General features: G+C 33.5%; 1 protein-coding gene and 2 pseudogenes across 4 annotated transcripts; all 3 read right to left on the reverse strand.

Moving 5' to 3' along the window:
* Positions 1-5417: 5417 nt before the first annotated feature.
* On the reverse strand, positions 5418-8705 carry LOC147390944 (uncharacterized). The gene is made up of 5 exons (XM_086458954.1): positions 8635-8705; positions 8275-8506; positions 7788-7901; positions 6407-6636; positions 5418-5731 (listed from the first exon to the last, which is right to left on the reverse strand). The coding sequence occupies exons 1-5, from the start codon at positions 8703-8705 to the stop codon at positions 5554-5556; spliced, it is 825 nt and encodes a 274-aa protein (XP_086315080.1). The 3' UTR covers positions 5418-5553.
* A 31-nt stretch (positions 8706-8736) lies between these two features.
* On the reverse strand, positions 8737-15828 carry LOC147390945 (uncharacterized; annotated as a pseudogene). The gene is made up of 9 exons (XR_015182558.1): positions 15057-15828; positions 14815-14895; positions 14525-14567; positions 14193-14381; positions 12897-13052; positions 12670-12795; positions 12480-12560; positions 10183-10215; positions 8737-9506 (listed from the first exon to the last, which is right to left on the reverse strand). The product of XR_015182558.1 is annotated as an uncharacterized LOC147390945 (transcript).
* Positions 15829-15971: 143 nt separating this feature from the next.
* Positions 15972-18072, reverse strand: LOC147390946 (protein CDI pseudogene; annotated as a pseudogene). 2 transcript variants are annotated; one of them, XR_015182557.1, is made up of 2 exons: positions 17915-18072; positions 15972-17058 (listed from the first exon to the last, which is right to left on the reverse strand). The product of XR_015182557.1 is annotated as a protein CDI pseudogene, transcript variant X2 (transcript). The 2 variants fall into 2 exon arrangements; XR_015182556.1 differs by lacking the exon at positions 17915-18072 and adding an exon at positions 17238-17449.
* Positions 18073-22933: the final 4861 nt, after the last annotated feature.

Here is a 22933-nt window from a genome sequence, read left to right on the forward strand (position 1 = left end):
TCCTCCTAAATAATTAAAAAAAAAATCCTATTTAACCGATTATTAAAATGATTACACCATAATAGGCCTGGAAATTAATTGGGTCTCTCTCTCTCTCATAGTGGACTTAAAATCGAATAATCGATTTTGGGTACATTGGATAATTGGGTACCCGTTGACACCCTAGTTTAAAGTATGGTAACTCTTCTCCTCTATGCCCTAATAGTCGAGTCGGCTTATCTGAGTCATGTCATCTTGGATGAGTCAACCATTTAATTCGATTTAAAATATTTTTTAATAAATATTTGTATTTTTTCTTTGTATAAGGTGGATTTTTTATTTTTATTTTTATGGGTAAACAAGACTTTTGTATAAGGAGGATTAGTAGATGTTCAATCACAAAATTATTTTTTTATATTAATAATAATATTTAAATTATTAAAAATAATATTTTATATAAAAATTAAAAAACCCAATTGAGTTCCTGATTTTTCATAAGTCAATCAATAATTTCAAAATATCAGATGATTAAATCTCAATCCATTATTGTAGAAAACTTTTAATTTTTCTATCGCAAATCCATCATTTTCAAGTTTATTATTTGGAATAAAATCATATATTAATTAAATATTTTAATTTTTTTATATAAATAATTTAACAATATCACTACGTGAAAACTAGAAAATTTGACATAAAAATTTGACGGGCCAAGGCCCACAAATTTTAGAAACTGAATTCTGACGGTCTAGGATCGTCAAAATTCTTGATGTTCCCAGATTTGACGGCTTAGAACTGTCGAATTTCTCTCATCCTTCATTAATTTGACAGTTTCAACCCGTTAGAAAAAAAAAAAAAAAATTTGACAATAAAAAATTCGACACCAATTTGACCTCTTAATCCGTTGAATTTTATAAAATTTGACGGTCCAAGACTGTCAAATTTTGACTTTTTTCACATTGTGTATGATTCATCCAAATACCAAGTAAGATTCCAAAATCACTACTAGGTTGCATGTCAGCAGCTACGTGATCCAACTAATTAATGTTGACCACTGATACTTGGATGATTTTCTAAGGTGGGGTGGTCTTTACTATTGGATAAGCTAAGATAAACCCACAACCTCATGGTTCCACGTCAGCAACTACGATTGTTCTTCAAAAAAGTGTCCTATTTTATGTTATATAATTTGGCCACCAAACAATAATGCTAAGTGCTATCATCTTCATGTCGATTCAACCATTAATATATTATTTTTTTAGTAAAAGTTTTCCCATTCTTTTGTTCCCCACAAATGGCAGACCCCGCATTTTAATTGCAAACAAGAAGATTTGGTTCTTATTTTGTTAATATATTTGAATAGGCCAAAACTTAGAAGAGCATCCAATCATTTGGCGTAAACAAAACATTTGTGCCCCATTACATTGTATAATAATTTGTTTTAAAACTGAAAACCTCGTCTCTGCTTGGACGTCGATTTACATCAATATTCTAAATATAAAACATAATTAATATATATATAATAAAAGTGAATGTATTTGAAAAATATATGAATATAAGGTGATAAACTAGTGAAGAAATTTTTTTTGTTCATCCATTCAATATTTCTCTACATATTTTGCTATTAAAAAGTCAAAACAAACTCATATCCACTTCCAAAATTTCGATCGACATACTTTCGATCTTGTATTTTGCACTTTTTGAGTCTTTTATTACATGTATAATTAATTTTTTTAGCTAAATTGTTCATTTTTTTTTTTTTTATCACCTCTAAATTATCTTAATTGACTTTCTCTTAATTTATTGATTATTGGAATTATTCTTACATTTTCCGTTGATTATGTTCATATAAAATTTTATCTTCATCTTTATTATGTTCAATGTATTAATATGAAATTTCTTACTTGTCCAACATTCAGTTCTATAAAATATAGTTGATCTTATTATCGTCAGTAGAAATTTTTATTTAATTTAATTGATATATGTTGTTCACATAGCACTCCAGAAGTAAAATAAGATAATGACCTCAAAATTTCATTGAGTCAAGTAAAATTGATTATTTATTAAATATATTTAGTTGAATAATAGTTAAGCAACTTGTAAAACATAACTAGTTTTGTTTGTAGTGGCTAGTGGCCACTAAGGACGTAATGGTTCTATATTAACCACTTCAGCTGTGATGAGTGGGGCGGTATCACCTTATGTTATTTCTCTTTGATAGAGAGGACACATCTTTATAGATTAATTTAATGTTCGATCGAGACATTTGTCAACTATATTTCCAAATTGGGTATATTTTAGGGCGAGTTCTAATTGACTTTTTGAAAAAAAATAAAAAATAAAAATACCTTTCCTAGGGTTATGATTATAAATTTGTGTTCAGTGTTCGTCAAGAGTGACGACATCGGCTCATGGGAGTAGGTAGAGATAATTCATTTACTATTTGCTTGTCTATATATTAAAAAATCCCCAAGGGGTTGTCTTAGTGGTAAGCCGAGTCTTGATAAACTCCTCAAGAAGAATAGGTCAAGTCTTCGAAACCCCATGAAACAATGAATTCCTTAGGGCCATCCTCTTGGTCCAGTAGACCCTCGACTCAACTAGTGGCACTTAGGACTTTCTAAGAGGGCAGTGCATGTGATTGTGGATTAGAATCACCCAAAGGGTAGGGTCGTGGATACTCACAATATATATATATATATATATATATATATATATATATATATATTAGCGTTCAATGGCTGACTTTTTGGCAAAACATTTTTCAAAACTTCTAACCCATGTTTACAAGTTGAAAAATCGTGGACCATCCATTTTTTGTAAACTATTTTTGATGGGGTTAGAAGTTTTAGAATGGGCTGATATTTGGTGATGATGATCTCCTCACCATAGAGATCATCCTCACCAAAAATCAGCCCATTCCAAAACTTCTAACTCATGTTTTGAAAAATGTTTTGCCAAAAAGTTAGCCATTGAACGGGGCCTATATATATATATATATAGGGATCAACAGCCAAAATCCTAACTAATATTCTAGACAAAGTTTTGTTTTATATGGTTAAAAAGTTTCAAAATTGAATGATTTTTTGTAAGGATGATCTCCATAGTTGGTAGATCATCCTCACAAAATATCAATCAATTCTGAAATTTCTAACCCCATGAAAAGTGGTTACAAACTAACGGTAAAAATTAACGATTCACGATTCTTCATCTTATAAATTAGAGTTAGAAATTTCAAAACTTGCTTATTTTTTATAAATATGATTTTCTCATCATAGAAATCATCCTCACAAAAAAATCAACCCATTCCAAAAAATTTAGCTTTGTCTAGAATGTTGTCTGGGATTTTGTCAAAAGAACGTCACCCATATGTATATATATATGGAAAATGTTGCATGGACCAAGGGACCATGAATCGGGGACCAAGGTCCACATTTGAGCCATGTGGACTGCCACGTTGGTTCTAATGACACCTAATTCCTCTTGATTTGTGGCCTATATAGGTGAGTGTTTGGCACACAACATTATAGGAGTAGCATTGGGAGACAATTTTTTCTATATGACTTAAAAGTTTCAGATTGGGCTGATTTTTGTGAGGATGGTCTCTATGGTGAAGAGATCATCCTCACAAAAAAATCAGCCCAATATAAAACTTCCAACTCCATTGAAAGTGATTTACAAATTATCTGTAAAATATCAACAATCCACAATTCTAAACCACTTTTGGTAGGTTAGAAGTTTAGATTTGGCTGAATCTTTTTTAGGATGATCTACTTACCATAGAGATCATCCTAAAAAATCAACCCGTTTAGAAACTTTTAACCCATATATGACAAACTTTGTCTCCCTAACATTGTCTGTCGACAAGAATATAAATTAAAAAAATTGGAACGAATGTTTGGCAATGTCTTTGAGAAGACAATTATGTAGACATAAAAAAAAGAAAGAAGATGTAGAGATAAAACCAACTTTCTTAATATATATACGTATGATCAGGATCCGTGTACACATATCTACAACATGTTTTGTTCTATGTACGCTAAAAGTTTTAGATTGAGCTGATTTTTGGTGAGAATGATCTCCATAACAAGGAGATCATCCTCACCAAAAATCAGCTAATTCTAAAACTTCTAACCCCATATTTATGAGTTGAAGAATTGTGGACCGTCCATTTTTGTAAACCACTTTTGATAAGGTTAAAACTTTCAGATTGATCTGATTTTTGATGATGATGATCTCCTCATCATAGAGATCGTCCTTACCAAAAATTAATTCAATTGAAACTTTTAATCCAAATAGGACAAAACACGTTGTAGATATATGAGTAGATATATGTATACATGGATCCTGATTCTTTTATATATATGTAGTAAGAAATTTGGTTTTATCTCTACATCTTTCTTTTTTTATGTCTACGTAATTTTCTTCTCAAAGACATTACCAAACATTTGTTTCAATTTTTTTAATTTATATTCCTGTCAGCAAAACCGTGTTAGGGAGACAACGTTTGTCCTATATGGGTTAGAAGTTTTTAAATGGGTTGATTTTTTAGGTTGATCTCTATGGTATGTGATCATCCTCACAAAAAATCAGCCAAATCTGAACTTCTAACCCATCAAAAGTGGTTTAGAATTGTGGCTTGTTGGTATTTTACGGTTAATTTGTAAATCACTTTTGATGGAGTTGGAAGTTTTATATTGGGCTGATTTTTTTGTGAGGATGATTTCCTCACCATAAAGACCATCCTCACAAAAATCAGCTCAATCTAAAACTTTTAAGTCATAAAGAAAAAATTGTCTCCCAACACTACTCCCGTAATGTTGCGTGCCAAACACTCAGACCACAAATCACGAGGAATTAGGTATCATTTGACAAAACTACCTCAAAATGTCAACATTACATGACGATTTTGTCTAACATTAGCAAAATTTTGAAAATACCAAAAACTTTTGTAATTATTTGGGAATTTACCCTACAAAAACTGATATTTACGAATATTATTGTATGTAATTAAACTGAAAATGCAAGTCATTGGTTCATGATTGTAGTAGAACACCAGATTTCTATTACAGTTGGAAGTTCATGAGAACCCCAAACAAGTTTCCACAAGATGTCTTTGGTCCAACAAAAAAAGAAAAAAAAAACACAACTGAAAACTGGACTTGGTCTGTTAACCTACCTGTGATCCACAGCTCAATAGAAAATATAATCAGACATATGGATAGCCTAGTCAACATTTGCATCCATTCCCTTCTCAGAACCAACCTTATAGCCTAAAGATTACTAGATGATCAAATGGTAGAAAATCCATCTAAGTTTAGTCTTTCTAACTCTTCACAGTAATCATAGAATGTTAATTTCTAACTTAATGAGGAGAAATTGATGCTCTTTGTGGAGATAAACAGAAACTAGTTGAAAATCTTGTAGAAACAAAGAAAAAAGGAACAACTCTAAACAATTTTATACATAATTTCTAGCCCATTACATATCAATGTTGACATCGTATACCTAAAAAATTTAGTAAAAAACCGGGTAGATCTTGGGTAATAATTAAGAATTGAATCAATTAAAAGAACCTCAAGATATTAGTAGAAAAAAAAAACTCTTGATATTGTAATTTAGAATAAGAACACTACAAATCCCTTGTGCACAGTGGGCTAGAACCTTGCTTAAGGAGCCATGTATCAATGCAAGGTAGATGAAACAAGTGGTGACACTGAGGCAAGCTTCAAACCATCTCTCCCACTTGGAAATCCTGAAAAAAAATTATCAGACTCAAACGTATAAGGTTCTTCATATTTGTCTAGATAAGAGAAGTTGATTAAGAAGTAAAGCTGAACCTGAAGGCACACTGAACACGATATTTTCTCCCCCAAGGCATCCACATTATTCTTGGTCATGATTTTAATCTTTGTCGTGATTTTCTCCCCCATGGCATCCACAACTTTTCCTTATGTATGTTCAGCTAGGTGTGCAACACCAATGGATGTCATAAGATGCCATGAAGAATTATTAACCTACAGACATGTGGGCGTACATAAGTTTTAATCTGGGACAGAAAATTAGCGTGCTCCTCAACCTGTTATCCATGGCACACTTGGAAAGAAAATTGATGAGCCCAGTTTTTTTGTTCGTGAAGAGGTAGACATAGATTGGAGTTCTTCACGAAGTTTGAGATAAATGAACAAAAAAGAGTTTCTCTATGTCTATGGCCTCATTTTGAGATATCATGGCTTTGAGGTTGACTCCAATAACAAAGAAGGAATCCATAAAACCTTGGAATCCAATACCATGATAAAATACTACCCTCATGAGGCATGTGCCTTCTTGAGTTAACACTAGGAAATGAGTGGACCTACATTCTTGCTAAAACATATTCTCAGAGGTTTTCTCACAGGGGAACCAAGAAATTGCATTTGCAAAGGTTTACCTGGCAGAGAGGAGTGAAAAGAATCCTGGTGTCCTCTCATTCGATGCGATAAAAAGAGTTCGCCCTGTTGGAACCCATTTTGTAATTCTATGTAGAATAAATTCTGCGTGGGTATCCCGGTCAAGATGAGGATGAAGACTCCTTACAACTCCAAATCTGTCCTTTCTGGTCTTTATCTTGTCACCTCGACGAACATGAATAACATCATAATCACCAAGACGTGCCTTAATCTGTGGAGCTAAAATAGCTTAAGAGATCAGAATTCTATGCACAAATGTATTTGTTAAGAATGTGAAGTCCTTACAATCACCAAATATGTGGAGAAACAAGTAAAAGAGTAACAGCATGACAATAGCATGAGTGCATTATCACTGAAAAGAACTGCAAATTACAATGAGCTCCCCTAGGCAGTGATGCCTCGCCATAGAAAACAGTGAAGTCCATGCGATAATTTATTTTATTTATCTCAATAGAAATAAAACAATATTCATCACCATCAAAGCCTTAAATTTGGAATAGGTTGAACTAGTCTTGTTCCCCCCATTCAATCATGTCTAAAACCGTGTCTACTCAAGTGTGTCCATACTAAACAACGTTCAAGAATCTGAATCAAGGATTGTGAGTAACAAATTGTGACTTGTTTATTCTGCTACATGTCACTAACCACTGCAGAATACGTGGCATGTGTCACACAAGGTCCAAAGTGCTAAAGAGATGGCATACAAGGTCACAGATGACACATGAGATCAGTGAGTAATTTCGGAAGAATGTTCGAAGTACACATCAAAGATACACAGTTAAACAGAAGACTCCCATTTAGTTAAAATTTGGTAAAGGGATCCCACAGGACACCCTAATTTGGTACAAAATGTCCTACAAATGAAAGAAAATGTCAAATATGAAAAAAAAAATGCTTATTCAGTGAAGTACAATATTTAAAAAAAGGAAAGAAAGAACGATGCAAACTTGTGATTATCCAAGATTTTTAAAATAAAATAAAAAACTTCAGGAGAAATAAAGGAGAAAGATAATGTAATACATGTCACCATAGTGCTTAGGCGGTTAGGCATCTCAATCAAACTTCCCTTATCTTATCATATGTAGGAACACTCCTAAATTTCCATGAACACAATCATTTCTGATTGTCTTTCCTAGCCTTGCCAACCCATCCATCTCATCACCTTCATCACAACATGTAATTATCAATAAAGTCTCAGTTTTCATAAATGAAAAAGAAATATAACAAAGTAGTTACAATGCACCAAATAGATCTCACAAATGGCACTAAACATGTAAAGAGAAACTACATGTTGAATCTAGTTTTGTTCAGCAATAAGACATCCCCAGTCATCGAAAAAAAAAAAATAGCAAGTTAACTTACAGATGACACACCTTCTCCACTGCATCTCCTAGTTTCCTGGCTGCCATAGAAGGGAGAGATGAATATGGAAGTGCTATGGCACTGCGATTGTTTCGATCCTTGCACTCCATAAACCTGAATGATTATGCTGATCAAGATATATGGAAGAACTAGAACGTTTTACAGTTATGGCTGAGTCCCACACAGCTTCAGAAGGAACTGATATGTATAATATATGTGAGTTGTGAATCAGCTGAACTTCAATGTCTTGACAAGGCCAAAACAGACATGCAGTGACCAAGTCAAACATTGTCCCATCAAGTTTTCTCTCTTCTTTTTTTTTTCTTTCCCTTTTTTGGATAAAAATGCAAGCCAAGTTTCTTTGAGTGAAATTATTCTCAACACTCGGCCAAATTCCTAGTTTAGGGCTGGCCTAGTTGGCCTCCCCATACCTTTCTTTACATCTTGAGGTAAGAGGAAGTCAAGCGAATATAGAAAGTGAGTTTACCATGAGAGGGCTCGCAGTGCGGTTTATGAGCAAGAGGTTAGAGTAGTGACTGTTTTCCTTGAGATCAAACCGAGTAGTTCCTTCCACATGGACGACCCTCCTAGCTCCCAACTTCATGCTTGTCAATAGCACCTGGTACCAAATTTTGGAATTGTCAAGGATTACAGGCACATTTTCGGACATGAAGTCCAAATCATACAAAGAGTCCATTGTGCAGGAGCCCGCTGCCCATCTATCAGATAAAACAAGACGACCTTAAATTGGGGAAAATGACCCAGCCCATGTTTCAATAGAAAGAAACAATGACTGAAGATGACAAAAACAAGAAATGGTTTCTAAAGAAATATAAAGAGAACCCACCTTTCCTCTGAGCTTGCATTACTAGATTTATGGAGGATCCCTTTCTTATTGTGTATTGGATTAATGCACATCGTCGAAGGCATCACAAATGTTCTACAAAGAAGTGAAAGAGATATAACAACAACAAAAACAAACAATTAAGATCAAACAATCCCTGGTGTAGATCACATAACAGAAGGTATTTAAAATTACATAATTCACAACTTCTAAAATATAAATTTATCAAGAAACAAGCCCAAATAAAACATATATTAAAGTATACAGAATGGGAATTTTTATCGGCTCCGATCGCAATTTTCTTCAGATCAAACTAACAACTAATAAAACCAAAAACTCCCAGAAAAATATAAAAGAGATCAAAGAATGCCTGCAAATCCACAATGTACTTCATTTAACAAATAATAAAAAAATTCTCAAAATTCTCATGAACTCTACACTTCAGAATTTAGAAACGAGCTTGTTCTTTACAAAAACAGACATTTTTATCTCTCAAGTCCAAATCTTATCCCACCCATTCCAAAAACAAAAGGAAACAAACAAACAAAATCCCAGATACCCAAAATTATGGAAACCAAATAAAAACTAAAACTGGAGCACTAATTGGTTCCAGCCAAAGTGCCAAACTAAAACGATATAAAGCCCAAGGCATCCACATTATTCTTGGTCAGAAAACAAAAGAAAGATCCAGAATCAGTACCCACTATGATCCCCAGATATGTCCTATCGCTAGGAAAACTACAACAGTAATTACCTTAGCAATCAGACAAGTTCAGATCAGCCACATCCTGGAGCATGGACTGGAGATTGTGTACACGTTGTATGGCATCTGGTGGGTCAAGAACTGTAACTTCTGGATGGTTTTGCCTGTAATCCTTTTAAACAGTAAAGGGGTTGGGGGTGGGTAAGAAAGAATGGCTATTAGCACGAAATGAACATTAAAATTTTGAATAAAAAGGAAAAGATACTGAAGTATATGATCAAAAGCACCTGAAGAGAGAGAAATAAGGAAATCATAGATCTGGTTTATAACATATAAATTTTTTGTTGGGTTCTGGCCCCCTATGCTAAAGAACACCAAACCCGTGATGCTTCCATCCAAGGTGACCCAAAGGAAAAGGGCATAAAGAAGTATGAAAAAGACACCACGATACTAGGTATTAAATCTGTTATTCATACGACATAATGACAGTAGGTAAGGTCCAAGTGTTTCTTTTCCCTTCCAAGATGCAAATCAATGAAGGTGGTCTTTTTCTTCTTTTTTTAAATGAGAAAATTTAAGATTTCTCAACAAATAGCAGTCACTTGTCACCATGATACTAAGTGGATTGGCTGCTAGACATGACTTTTAAGCATCAAGTAATCTAGTAATCAAAACAGCCATTTTCAGTGCATTTTTTTTTATCCCCAGCATTAATTGATTGCTTTTAGCAACATAAAGTTTAAGAAGGATATCAAATATACATGATTTCACACAAATAATTAGCTTCTATAGTGTGAAGAAAATGCTTAAGACAAGTTGTAAGCATTGAAAAGTTTAGACAGGCTAACCTCAAGAATTTGACGCCACTCCTTTCCTGAAAGCTGGATGAGGGAGAAAATATGAACTACATTAGATATGAACACACAGCTAATCATTAAAACACAAAACACACAACCAAATTCATTTAGCCTCAACATGTTCATTTCAAGCACACTGCACGACATATCTGGTAATAAATTTTAAAAAAATGCTCAATAGTTTAATCACCATTTCAGAAGACAAAATCACATAGAACATCCAATAAAGACTGGAAAGGAAGAAAAAAAACAGAAGCAATTCCTAGAAAAACAAATGTGCCTTCGAAAAAATCCATAATAGAGTTTAAAAGGAGTTAAGTAGATAGCCCAAAAAAGCTCCACTAACCTAAACGAATGTCAAATGGACCGTGCTCTAAAAGTGGCCTATTTTGGTCAATGGCCACAAAAAATATTCCCTTGTTCCTGCACCATGTATGAAACTTATTTAGCAGTTATTAGAATTATCAATTATAAGGGAGAGGGACAAAACAAAGCAGGAGGGAAACAATAAAAGGTAAGATTCCAGTGACATTGATCATGCTTCATAACACAGGCCTTTGTTTCAAAGATGATATTGTCTTCTATTAACAAATATTGAGCTTGATCAGCTAATCAAACATAATCTAAAAACACCCAAGGCCAAAGAAGGCCAGTTTGTAAAACCAAAACATTTAAAGCTCCACTATCAAGGCGTGAACTAATATGTCAGAGCCACATAACTTGAATACAGATCTAATTTAACTTTTTATAGATGTAATCTAGATAGAAAAGAATCTATTTACATCATCTGGATGCTAAGAATGCTTTCCTTCATAGGGAGCTCTCAGAATAAGTGCATATGACAGCTCCTCCCAGTTTTGTAGCTCAGGGGGAGGAAAGTCAGGTTTGCCGAGGAAAATATAGAGTACACATTAATTTTTCCGAAATATAAGGAACTCATCGGGAGGGGGGGAGAGGGTGTAAGAAATTTTTTAGTGTGCAATAAATAAGTTTTATTTTTCAGAAAATTAGAGAACACCAAATATTCCCAATACAAATGTATAGATAAAAAGCAACCAGGAGAAGAAAAATCAACTCTCACTACGTCATAATGCGCCAAAAACGACTGCTCCTACAGTCACAAAAAGAGTCGTTTTAAAAGGAGTGGTTTTTTAATTGCAACAGACCAAAACAGTCGGAAAAAACAACAGTCAAAACGACTGTCTTAGACAGTCGTTTTTCTTGATTTATAATATAGAAAAAATTATTTTTTTCTGAATTTATAAATTGAAAAAAATGTAACAGTGCAGAGAGTCTTCTTCAATGCCTTTTTTGTGCTCTCTATGCATTCCCCTAAGCTGGCTCATAGAGTTGTTGGGTATTTGGAGGAGGTGGCAATACATTCATATACAGAGTACTTGAAGGATATTGAAAGTGGTGCAATAGAAAATGTTCCAGCTCCTGCTATTGCTATAGACTATTGGAGGTTGCCCAAGGATGCCAATCTAAAGGATGTTGTGATTGTGATCCGAGCGTATGAAGCTCACCATCGAGATGTCAACCACTTCGCTTCTGTAATAACAACTTTCTCCCATCTCCGTGCTCCAGACTCACTTTTTATGAAAAATAAGCTAAACACCTATATAACCAATGTTTATATGAATGCAGCTCCCACCTATTTGCTTCGTTACAGAAAAACTAGTATACAATTAATAGTGGAACCAATACGGTTCCTTCTGACCCACTCTTTCTGACTTCATACAGGGATATTTTGATGAATTGTAGTTTGATCTCTGAAACCTGCAAATTACATGTAGTTAGAAACAAGCTAACTATACACAGTGAGCATACCTGTAGGTTACTTGTAAGTTATAAGAAAGCTAATAACCTTGTAACAACTACAACATCAACAACCCCAATTAAAACCTGCTGCAAATCATCCATACTCTTATAAATGAAATAAAAACCAAAATTGAATGAAACACCAACACTAACGGTACCGTGATTGTGTATCTGTTTGAGCAACACCATTTGGTACATAACTAAATGTACCTGTTTGAGCTAAATATACGTGTTTGAGTTGTACCCAAATGTATTCTAACCACCAACAATACATTCCAAATAGATCATTAAGCAAGCATCCACAATACATACCAACGGTGCAAGTGCATCAAATGGCTCACTAATGAAGCATTAATAGCAACACCAACAATGTTGTGAAGGTGCAAAAGTACCAAATGACTCAATGATATCAAGCATCAACACCAACACAAATACCAATACCAATATCGATACTAAACGAAGATTACCTTCACAACCTTGAACCTGACTCCAGGAATATCTCCAACAGCATGCCCCTTATGTCCAAACCCAGCAATCAAAACCTCGTCCTGCACAAACAAATCCACACATTGTACTCAAGATCAACAAAACAAATGGGATGCATCCATTACTAGTGAAGGCTGCTGAACTTTGCCGAAGTTTTTATGATAGATTTACGTTTTCTTCTATGTAGTTTAAGCAACCATCATTGGGTACAAAGGCAGCAATCTTCTTCCCATTCTTAATCAGCTGAACTCTAGCACATTTCGAATAGCAGAGTTAGGCCGCTTAGCTTCAATTCCGCTGTGGAAAGCAATAAAACCCTTTGTTAGGCTTTGCATTCAAAGTTACGATAGTGGAAGAAAAAGGAGTTGAAAGAAAAAGGGCGCTAAAATCAGTCTTACATCTTATCAAGAACAATTCCTTTTGCATGAGAAGAACCAGCAAAAGGCTTCTTCCACTCATTGCCAAGGTGGGATTTTTTGTATGATTTGTCAGCCCACCTTTGCCTTCTACGGTGGGACTTCAGCTTGCGACCAGCTCCCATTCCACGTGTCTTCCTGTATAACAGCCACACCATTGGTAAAGCAACCCATTTTAATCCAAAAGGAAAAATATCACACCAGTCGAACAAGTGCGCAAAGGAAACATGCACTTTCCAAGTTAGGAATTAAAACATTTCTGCCAAAGAACATTTACATTAAAAAGCTTGAATGATGGAAGTTCAATTTTTACTACACAATTCAGATTAGAACGGATCATTATCAAACCCTTGTCCCAGAACTTTGGGGTGAATCCTGTTCCTCAATTCAATTCTGTTTAATGCCCATGTTACAAGAAACAGTAAAAAATCTTCTCTGGGGTGAAAAAAAAGGTAATTCCTAGCACCCCTTTTGTTGCTTCCGTTAGTTTTGATCTATTGAAATCACTAGAGATGTCAAAAACCAACAACAAAATTCCTCCAAACCATCTTCTTGCTATTTCTAGGATTAAAAATATTTCTTAACGATGCATTTCCCACAAATAAAATTTAAACCATACGCAAATAGTAAGAAAGTTATGGACTGGAACTGGAAGGAAGTTCAATCTTCAACGTGAAGTTCAACCATGAAAAAGAATAGAACCGTTTTTCTTAATTCAAATGAAAATTACTGAGACTTAAAAAGAGGAGCAGAAGACACTTAACAGTGTAGAATAAAACCTAACTACTCATTTTAGCATTTTATTTGGCTTGTTCATAAAACTCCTTTAGTTGTCTTCTCAAGTCTTGAATTACTGACATCAATAAAGATATTTACAATCTACTTCCCATCTTCAAAATTTATAATATTTCAGAATAATGGAATTTAAGAATAAATATTCTTAGAGCTCGTTCTATCTCATATAAAATTGAAAAGTGAGCAAATCAGAACAAATACTCCAACTTAAGGAACCTGAATTAATAAACTTCCACAAACATAATAACATATATTGGGTAGTGACATAGTAATCAAGTTCGGATTCAGCAATTAACTGGTGAAGGTTCACTTTGGTTAATTCGGACAAGTTCGAGAAAGAGATTGTCATCCTCAACCCCCCCCCCCCCAAACCATATCTTGTTCCTTTGTGACAATAAATTAAAACAGTGAGCACGAAGATTAGTGTGGCATATAACAGCCAAGAAATTTAAGAGACAACAATGAATGGGAGGAAAAACATACCTACGGTCCAGAGGTCCAGGTTTATGCTCTTCGTCAGGTTCTTCATTATCAGTTGACTTTGGGGATGGCACATCATAAGAGAAATGTTGAGGAGTATGTGAAGGACCATTCAATCTACCATTAGTAGATACCTCAATTTTCACATTAACTTCTCTTCTGACAATGGGTTCTAGGGAAGATTGTATTTGCCTGATATACAAACAAAAATGCCACAAACTTCAACAATAGGAACATTTTAGTGGTGTCAAAGTTAAATGACAATTCTTCCAAGATGATATAATATGAAATCCAAGATGATGGGAGATATATGATCAAGCTGAGATAATCCATACTTTGTTATCTTTATAGCCTCATTTATTGACCGGTCGTAATCATCTGCAATATTGTTCAAAGCAACCATCAGTTATATGGGTATGCAGGCTCACATATGAAATATATGATAGGAAAAGAAGGAAATTCTGCAATTAATTAAAAAAAAAAAAAGTGCACTTGATGGGATCCCATGCAAAACAGACAATCTAAGAATATTTGAATAATTCCAAATGTTGAAGGCATAACACAGAAAAAATTCACCACAAAATGAAAATTCAATTGCTCATAAACAAAGAGTAAAGCACTTCACCAGAAATCTGATCATCCGCATCATCATCAGTCCCATTGCTCTCATCACCAACGTTCATGGAAAATCGTTTATTTGTATAATCTGATCAAGTAGCATTTAATCTATCTTAGTTTAACAACCGAGCCAATTCAAGCCAACTCTAACACAAAATGCAGCACCCCTGCTTACTCTTCCCTATCATTGAATTAAATCCATAAATGAACATACAGATAGAAGATAAACAAAACAGCAATGGTTATCACCTTTACTTAAATGGTCCTGAAGTCCTTGTTGACATGTATTTACTTCGGCATGCAAATTCACCAAAACAAAGAAAAGCAACCATTTTAGTTAAGCCAAACAGTCAAGAGATCAGCAATATGATGAAACTTTAAATGAATCATACTAAAAAAAGTATAATCCAACTGGACAAAAAACAGTAAATGCAAATTGAATGAGTAATTTCCAAGTTATGTACAAATCAATATGGTACCAATTGCTATAATCAACAATAGCAGCACCAACTAAGACCTGCAAATTACATGTAGTTAGAAACAAGCTAACTATACACAATGAGCATAGTCATCCGGACTTGGTACCATCCTTTTCCCTCCTCCTTTATCCGGGCTTGGGACTGGCAATGTAAAACATATAATTTTACATTGGCGGAGTTAAAAAGGGGTTAATTAACAACAACAAAAATAGTTATATAAGAAATCATAAAACATACGTAGGTAAAAAGTCTATGTAGTGAAATTAAATGTACTAAAAACTAAATGTATCAAGATGACATTGGATGTACACCTAACTCTCAACCAGACATTAGATCTCTTTCTGCATCTACATTTGCATCATCACAACATTTAAGTGTAGCTTCTTAGTAAGGAATAATGCAACTGCATATATGACATTAAATACTATCCAGAGAAAACAACCCACATAAATTGAGTTATTGCTAGATAATAATCTATTAATCAACTATTTCTTTTATAATTCTCCAATTGATGGGAATGATTAGGACTCATTTTGCAAAATACATCATAATTGAAGGTTTATTCTACATATTATCATGTTCACATTGTTAGTCGATCATTTTGCAAATCACAGCCACTTCAAGTGCCCATGCCTAAGTTCCATATCTGGCCCAACACCCCAACCAACAATTTGAACCTTGGGTCTTAGAATAAAGACAACTTTAATAATAATTAAAAATGATTGAATGATGATCTTGGAATTACATAGAAATGTCATAAGTTGAAGAAAACGTAACAAATGGCAGACACCTGCAATGCCTACACAATCACTAAAAATTACTGTAAAACCGAACAACAAATCAAACATACAACCATCAAATACCCAAAAACTAGGAAAAAAATGCATTTACTAGCGAATTTGTATTCTTCTTCTTCTTCTTTTTTCAGACCAGCTTCATTTCCTTCTTGTATTCTTCCATTTCATTCACCCACTCATCTGCAAAATCACAGTTCTTCCAAGCCTCAAACCAAGGTCCACCAGTAGTATAATGTATGGCTTTGGGAAGTGTTTTTGGATCATTTTCATCAACCTTGTTATGTCCCACAAGAAAATTCCAAACAAATGGAATCGACCCAATTTCATGATCATCGAGCCACATAAACCTATGAAGAAAAGCGCCTGTTTGGGAATTCACCAGCTCGGGTGTCAAAATCCGATTCTTCGGATGACCACAATTATACAAAACCATAGAAGACCAATTCTTTCTCGGGTAAACGGTCTGCACAACCCCATCCATCTTAGTACTCTCCTTAGGGGTATAATCGTGCTGAACACACATTATCGCGTATTTATCATCGATCAGCTCTGTCAATTCTTTAAAATCCGCAAGATAAAGGAAATCACAATCCACAAACATTGCCCATCCCTCAAAGTTTGCGAGATAAGGAGTCAAAAATCGACTAAACGAGAACTCTGTACTCTCGGTCTTCCCTCTCTCACGCCAATACAGCCCATTTTTCCTCAGATCAGACTGTTTGATTGGAATCACCTCCAATGGAATCGAAGTCCGCTTCAAGACCGAGTATCGACAGACCTCGTATGCAAGATCTTCGCGAGGATCGTATCCCACAAAGATTTTGAAAGTCTTTGCATTCCCATTACATGAATTCATCTCACCGAATGAGTTTAAAGCAGATTTGGAATCAGAATTTGCAGATTCAAACTCATTTCCATTCGATTTCACAAGTACAGGAATCGAAGACATTGGAAACTAACCCTAGATACGTAGATCTGGCCAAATGGAGAAGAAAAAAAAACAAGATTCTGGTCAGAATCACTAATAATTCGAAATAATTATGCTAAATATACTGAAATTTTCAGATTAAACAATGAACAATTACAAGTATAATCAAAATAAAAGCTATTAAAGAACTCAAATTGACTAATTGTAATCTTGAATTTCTTTTTACCTGGAGATCTCGGTGGGAGATCTGAACGAAGAACAATAAAGAAGTCAAATTGCTAAAAATGTTGATTCTCGCAATACTGCCGACAGGAAGTGTACGGACATAGAAGCAATAACGTAAGAGAAGTGTACGGAGAGGGAGGGAGAGAGAGAGGACACGCGGTTTTGGCGCCCAAAGGTATGATATTTAGAGGAGAATAGAGAGTGGAGAGGACGAGAGACATGTGGCTGTATTTATTGACTGAAAATAGGAGGGAACCCAAAGGAGTTCGGCAGCCTAACATGCCTATCTTACTATTGCCACACCAATTTTTACTAATGTTACACTAACTGTAACTATTCTTTGGTGATATTATATTAAGGCTATCAACGGATAGGTATCCGATCGAATAGTGCTATATCCGAATTCGAATCCAAAAAAATTTAGTGATATCCAAATTCGAATTCGAATCTGATCGGATATCACTGACCAATATTCGAATTCAAATTTGAAAAGTATATTGAATATCCGATCCAATAAAAATCCTATGAAAATTAGATTCAATCTCTACCATCCCCTTCAATTTGTAAAAATCTCAATTGATTTTCCCATTTTGGTTTGAGGTTGAAGCAGATGGATTTTTAAAGGAAAAAAATTGGATTTTACTTTGAGAGAGAGAGAGAAGGAGATGAAGTATCTACCTGGAATCATGGATGCTCGTCAGCCGGATAAAATGGTGATCATGGAACTCGTCGGGCGGAGAAGATGGTGGTCATGGAGTTCACATAGTGAAAAAAAAAGGGTTTTGCTTTGAGAGAGAGAGAGGAAGGAAGTAAGTATTACCTGGATGCTCACCAACCAGAGAAGACGTTGGTTACGGAGATCGTCTAGTCGAAACGACGAAACTCACCCTCTATTTGGTTCTTGCATTTGAGTTTAGAGAAGATAAAGATTTAAAACATAAACTTCGTTGTATAACACGAATACATAAGACTATGTATATATATAGATGAGTTTTGTTGTATAACATGAATATATAACATGTATTTAAATCAGAGCGGATATTATCGAATCGGATTTTGTAACATCTGAATTCGTATCCAAAACTCATTTGAATGTTAAAATAACATCCAAATCCAATATCCGATATCCAAAAATTTTGGATAGTATCTGATTTTTTGAATTTGGATTTGGATTTCGACTATTCATTGACACTCCTAGTTTATATATGAATTGATGTGCAATTAGTAAACGTTGGTGTGACTTGTTTTTTCCTTGACATCCCAACTGTTAGATTGAGAAGGATCTAACACGATGGTTCGGATATTTATCGGATCGGATTGGGTATTGCAAAAAAATTCGATTCATTACTAGGCCCGAGATCTCCATCAAAGGGTGGTTGAGATAAGTGGAGAGATTAAAATTTTTCAAATATGAGTTCTTGTTTTTTAGAAATTAGTTTAGATCTATAATTTTCTTAAAATCATTGGGACTATTCACCCATCTCAACTGTTTGTTTACTGGATTCAAAGCACCTTTAAAACCAATAATAATGTTATTTTTAAAGAAATTTTACTGTCTCGACAACTTTTACTAACAGCACCATTATTCCTATGATATCAACAATGAATTAGCACCCATCTTGCATTCTTCTTAATAAAAGTTGGTGTGGCAATAGAAACTCTCTATTTTTAAAAGTGAACACTTTCATGTTCTTTAATTTTCCTTATAAAATTATAGTGTCCAACGAACCATTGAGATGTGAAGATATTCTCTAAGAAATCTAAGCGTATTCATATATGTTTTTAGGATTATGTTATTGTGTGCCCTTAGGGCACACATTAACAAGACTTGTGTTTTTATTATCTCAATTTATTTTTTGTTAGATTCTTTTGTTTTAGGTTTAAGATTTTATATGAACATTTTTTTTAATTGTAAAAAACTATTGAAATTTTTTTAATGGGTGCTATAATATTTTATTCTGTAGAGATTGTAATTAGAGGCAAACCTTAGTAATAAATAAAGAAAATAGGTGAATAGTTGAGAATAAGTAAAAGTTGGGGTGCTAATAGAAACTCTCATTTTTTTTTCTTAGATTCTTTTGTTTTAGGTTTAAGATTTTGTATGAACTTTTTTTTTAATTGTAAAAACAATTGGATGAGTGCCAATAGAAACTCTTATTGTGTTTTGCTTGAATGAGTGTTATAAGTATGTTAGTATAGAAAAAATGACATTGAATTTTTATTTTTATTTTTATTTTTATTATTTAATATTAAATCATATGCTTATACTTATTTTTAACATATTAGTATTTATATCAAATAAATATTTTTTTTTTTTTAATTTCATTCAGTAATTTCTAGACTACAGGTTACCAAGTAGTTCAACATTTTAATAGCATAATTAGACAATATGTTACCGAACAATATACTCAATTCAACAACAGCAACAACAACTTTCTCTCAGCTTCAATAACTTTATATACAGCTTTTCCAAACAGAGCAATGGACTTATCAAGAATTGCGAACGGAGAAGGTTGTCAATTGGGCCGATTATTCTGCTAACCCGATCCGACCCGACTCAAGAAAATTAGTCCACATTGTTTTGATATCTTACGCTTAAGTAGGGGTGTCGATGGGTTGGATCTAGTTCCTTGATTATAGGAATCAGAATCATTAATTTTTCTCTATTTCGATTTCTATTAGTTTTGATTCCGATTCTCAAATCAATGAAATTAAAATCGTCAAAATATATATATATATATATATATATATATATATATATATATGATTCGATACTTGGTTTTTATCGATTTGTATCAATTTTTTTATTTATTATTAATCGATTTGATTAGAATAGGTATATATATATATATATATATATGATTCGATACTTGGTTTTTATCGATTTGTATCAATTTTTTTATTTATTATTAATCAGTTTGATTAGAATAGGCCCGACTCTGATATTGACCTATTACGATACTCTTTATAGATTTTTAGACTAAAAGGGATAATTGGAAATTTTCTTCATAAAATATCTAAGCTATGCTTTCAAATATCTTAGTTTGGAATAAACTGTAACCTATTTGAGAGGTGACCTATCAAACCAATGTTTTTAGTAAATTGAGATATCCTACATTTTAAAAACTTATGTGATGCTTCTTGACCTTGATATTTTGTTATAGATTAATAAAAGAATAATGATAAAACTTCCCCCAAACTCTCTCCACGGGGTTGTGCATAGAACCATAGATTTTTCATCAGGATACACAACTGCACATGTTCTAAGGATGTGTATCATGAGGAAAAATATTTGATTTATGCACAACCACGTGGGGAGAGTTAGTTTTGAGGGGGGGGGGGGGAGGGAAAATCAAGTCCCTTAACAAAAATAACTTAAATGATTAAAAAGCCTTTGTTTTTTTTTTTTTTTTTTACATTTCAAACCTAATTATCTTCAACCCATTGAGATGATGATGGGGGTTATGATGATGGTAATGATCATAACCATAATTATAATTGTAAAGGTAAAATTTCGGATGTTGTTGATTCCTCAAGATTTATCTCTAATAATTGATCTTCACTATTATTGATGCACATAAATAATAAAAAAAATACACAGAAAATATAATCAAAGAGAAAGAAAAGACAAATAAGATTTGTTCACGGGATTCATCTCAAAATTGGACTACGTCCCCGTGCTCCGAAGTGCCATTACACTATTCTTGAAGTTAATACAAGATTTACAAAACCTATTTTTTTTTTCTCTTATCTTCTACTTAATATAGAAAGTCAAACCCTAAAAAGAAAGTAAAACCATTCAAGATTCTCTGCATAATCTATATTTATTTAAAAATAGATATTTTCTTATCAATCAGGAAATCTTCTATTTCTAGATAAAACAATCGTAACAGAATAAAATCTCATTGAAGATATATCAATCAATGCATCGAGATGTGCATTAATTGTTATGTGATAGATCATCAATATTTGTCTTATTTACGCTACATGTCTAATACCGATTTTAGCTTCTATAACGATGATGATGAGTAAAATACCAAATGATGTTCATAATTATGATAATGATCACATTATCATTACTAGCACTATCGATATCAAACAAGTGAACTATTGATTTTAAAAGGAAAAAAATCAAGAATTTTTTTTGATCATCTAGGATATTTTTATTTATATAATAAAACAAAACAAAACAATGGATCCCACTCAAATACAATTTTGCATAGGATCCACCGTTGTGGGAATAAACATCCCACTTAGCTATAATTTTGTGGGATACACACTATGATACCTTTACTCTTCACTCCTTACAATTATACCCCACTCAATTATAATTTTGTGAGGTTCACATTATCTTGACTTTCCTCTTCACCTACTTACAGGGGTAAAACTATACAAAGGTTCAAATTATTTTGAACTTGAATTTTTTTCACTAATCTATTTTGAATGATATTGGAGATATCCCCTATATTTTTGAAACTAACAACAAAGCCACATAGGTATTGAAAAGTAGTGATATGTGATTTAGCCCTCCTCAATTTTGATTAATATTAGAGATACACCCTTCAATTTAATCGATATTCGAGATGCAATTGATTATTGGTCGATGTTAGCACTAAGCCTCCACTGATAAAAATTTCTAGCTCTACACTGCTCACTTCAACTCTATTATCTTTTCTCTCACCCTCCTCATTTTTTTATTATATCTCTCCATAGTATTTTCTTTCTTCTTTATTCCTCCAACTTTAGAGCATTCCTCTTTTAAGTCTAAAGAAGATGTTCTTCCATAGACACAAGCAAACTTTAGTTTTAGTTAATTAATAAGATAAGACTCTCATCTATTTTAAATTGTAAGAGAATCCGGAAGGAGGCTTACAGTTAAGTGGAAAGATGATTTAAGTGGTATTTCATTGAAGCAATACTTCAAATTGTCCTCGGGAGGACGGTTTTTAATAAAATGTGTTCTATATATTCTCTACTGCTTGTGAGGGGTACTTTTTAGTAAATGTTCTTCTAAAAACAAATATCCACCGTCATTGACTAAAATAATAATAATAATGCTGAACCTCATGTTGCACTCTTGACGGGAAAATGTATGGAACCATAAATGCTTTTCACCGATATACGATGTGAGGTGACAGCTTGAGTTCACTAGCACGACAAAAAACACAAAAAAAAAAAACCATCAAATCTTCACCAGGTTTAGATTTAATAGGAAGTACCTCATCCTGTCCTGTCCCACATCAAATATTAAACTAACAGATGGGCAACTGCATACTTTAAGATACCGTGTGTTATCAAACTGTGGGCATACTACCCCTTTGCCTTCAATTTCATATGAGACTTAATGAAAATATCTAAATACCCTTATCTTCACCCTTTAGTTAAAAAGATAAAAAAAATTAAAAAAAATTTATTGATTTTTCAACTCAAAATTTGCCATTGTCAATCCCTGGCATTGGGCTGAAGATGATGTAGCGAAAATATACATGATTGAATAGATTAAAAGAAAAAAAAAACCATAGAGATGAGTTTGGATAGAAAAGACAAGGGTGGAAGGATATTTAGGTCATTTTTTTATTAATCTCTTCTAGAAGACCGGGGTCATGGAGCACATGACATCAGCCCAAGGAAATTACCATTAACAAACACCGTGGGTTACAAGCTGATTTATAGATTGCAATAATAACCAATAAATCA

The sequence above is a fragment of the Akebia trifoliata genome, chromosome 11 (genome assembly GCF_017979445.1).
Source record: "Akebia trifoliata isolate Shusen 1 chromosome 11, ASM1797944v1, whole genome shotgun sequence".
NCBI lineage: Eukaryota > Viridiplantae > Streptophyta > Magnoliopsida > Ranunculales > Lardizabalaceae > Akebia > Akebia trifoliata.

Excerpts from the sequence above, each read along its gene's own strand:
- LOC147390944 (XM_086458954.1), bottom strand. The coding sequence starts at position 8,705 with ATGTGCATTAATCCAATACACAATAAGAAAGGGATCCTCCATAAATCT. Across the intron at positions 7,902-8,274 it reads GCACTGCGAGCCCTCTCATG|GTTTATGGAGTGCAAGGATC; the intron begins GTAAACTCACTT and ends ATAATCATTCAG. Across the intron at positions 5,732-6,406 it reads TTTTCACTCCTCTCTGCCAG|GATTTCCAAGTGGGAGAGAT; the intron begins GTAAACCTTTGC and ends ATTTTTTTTCAG.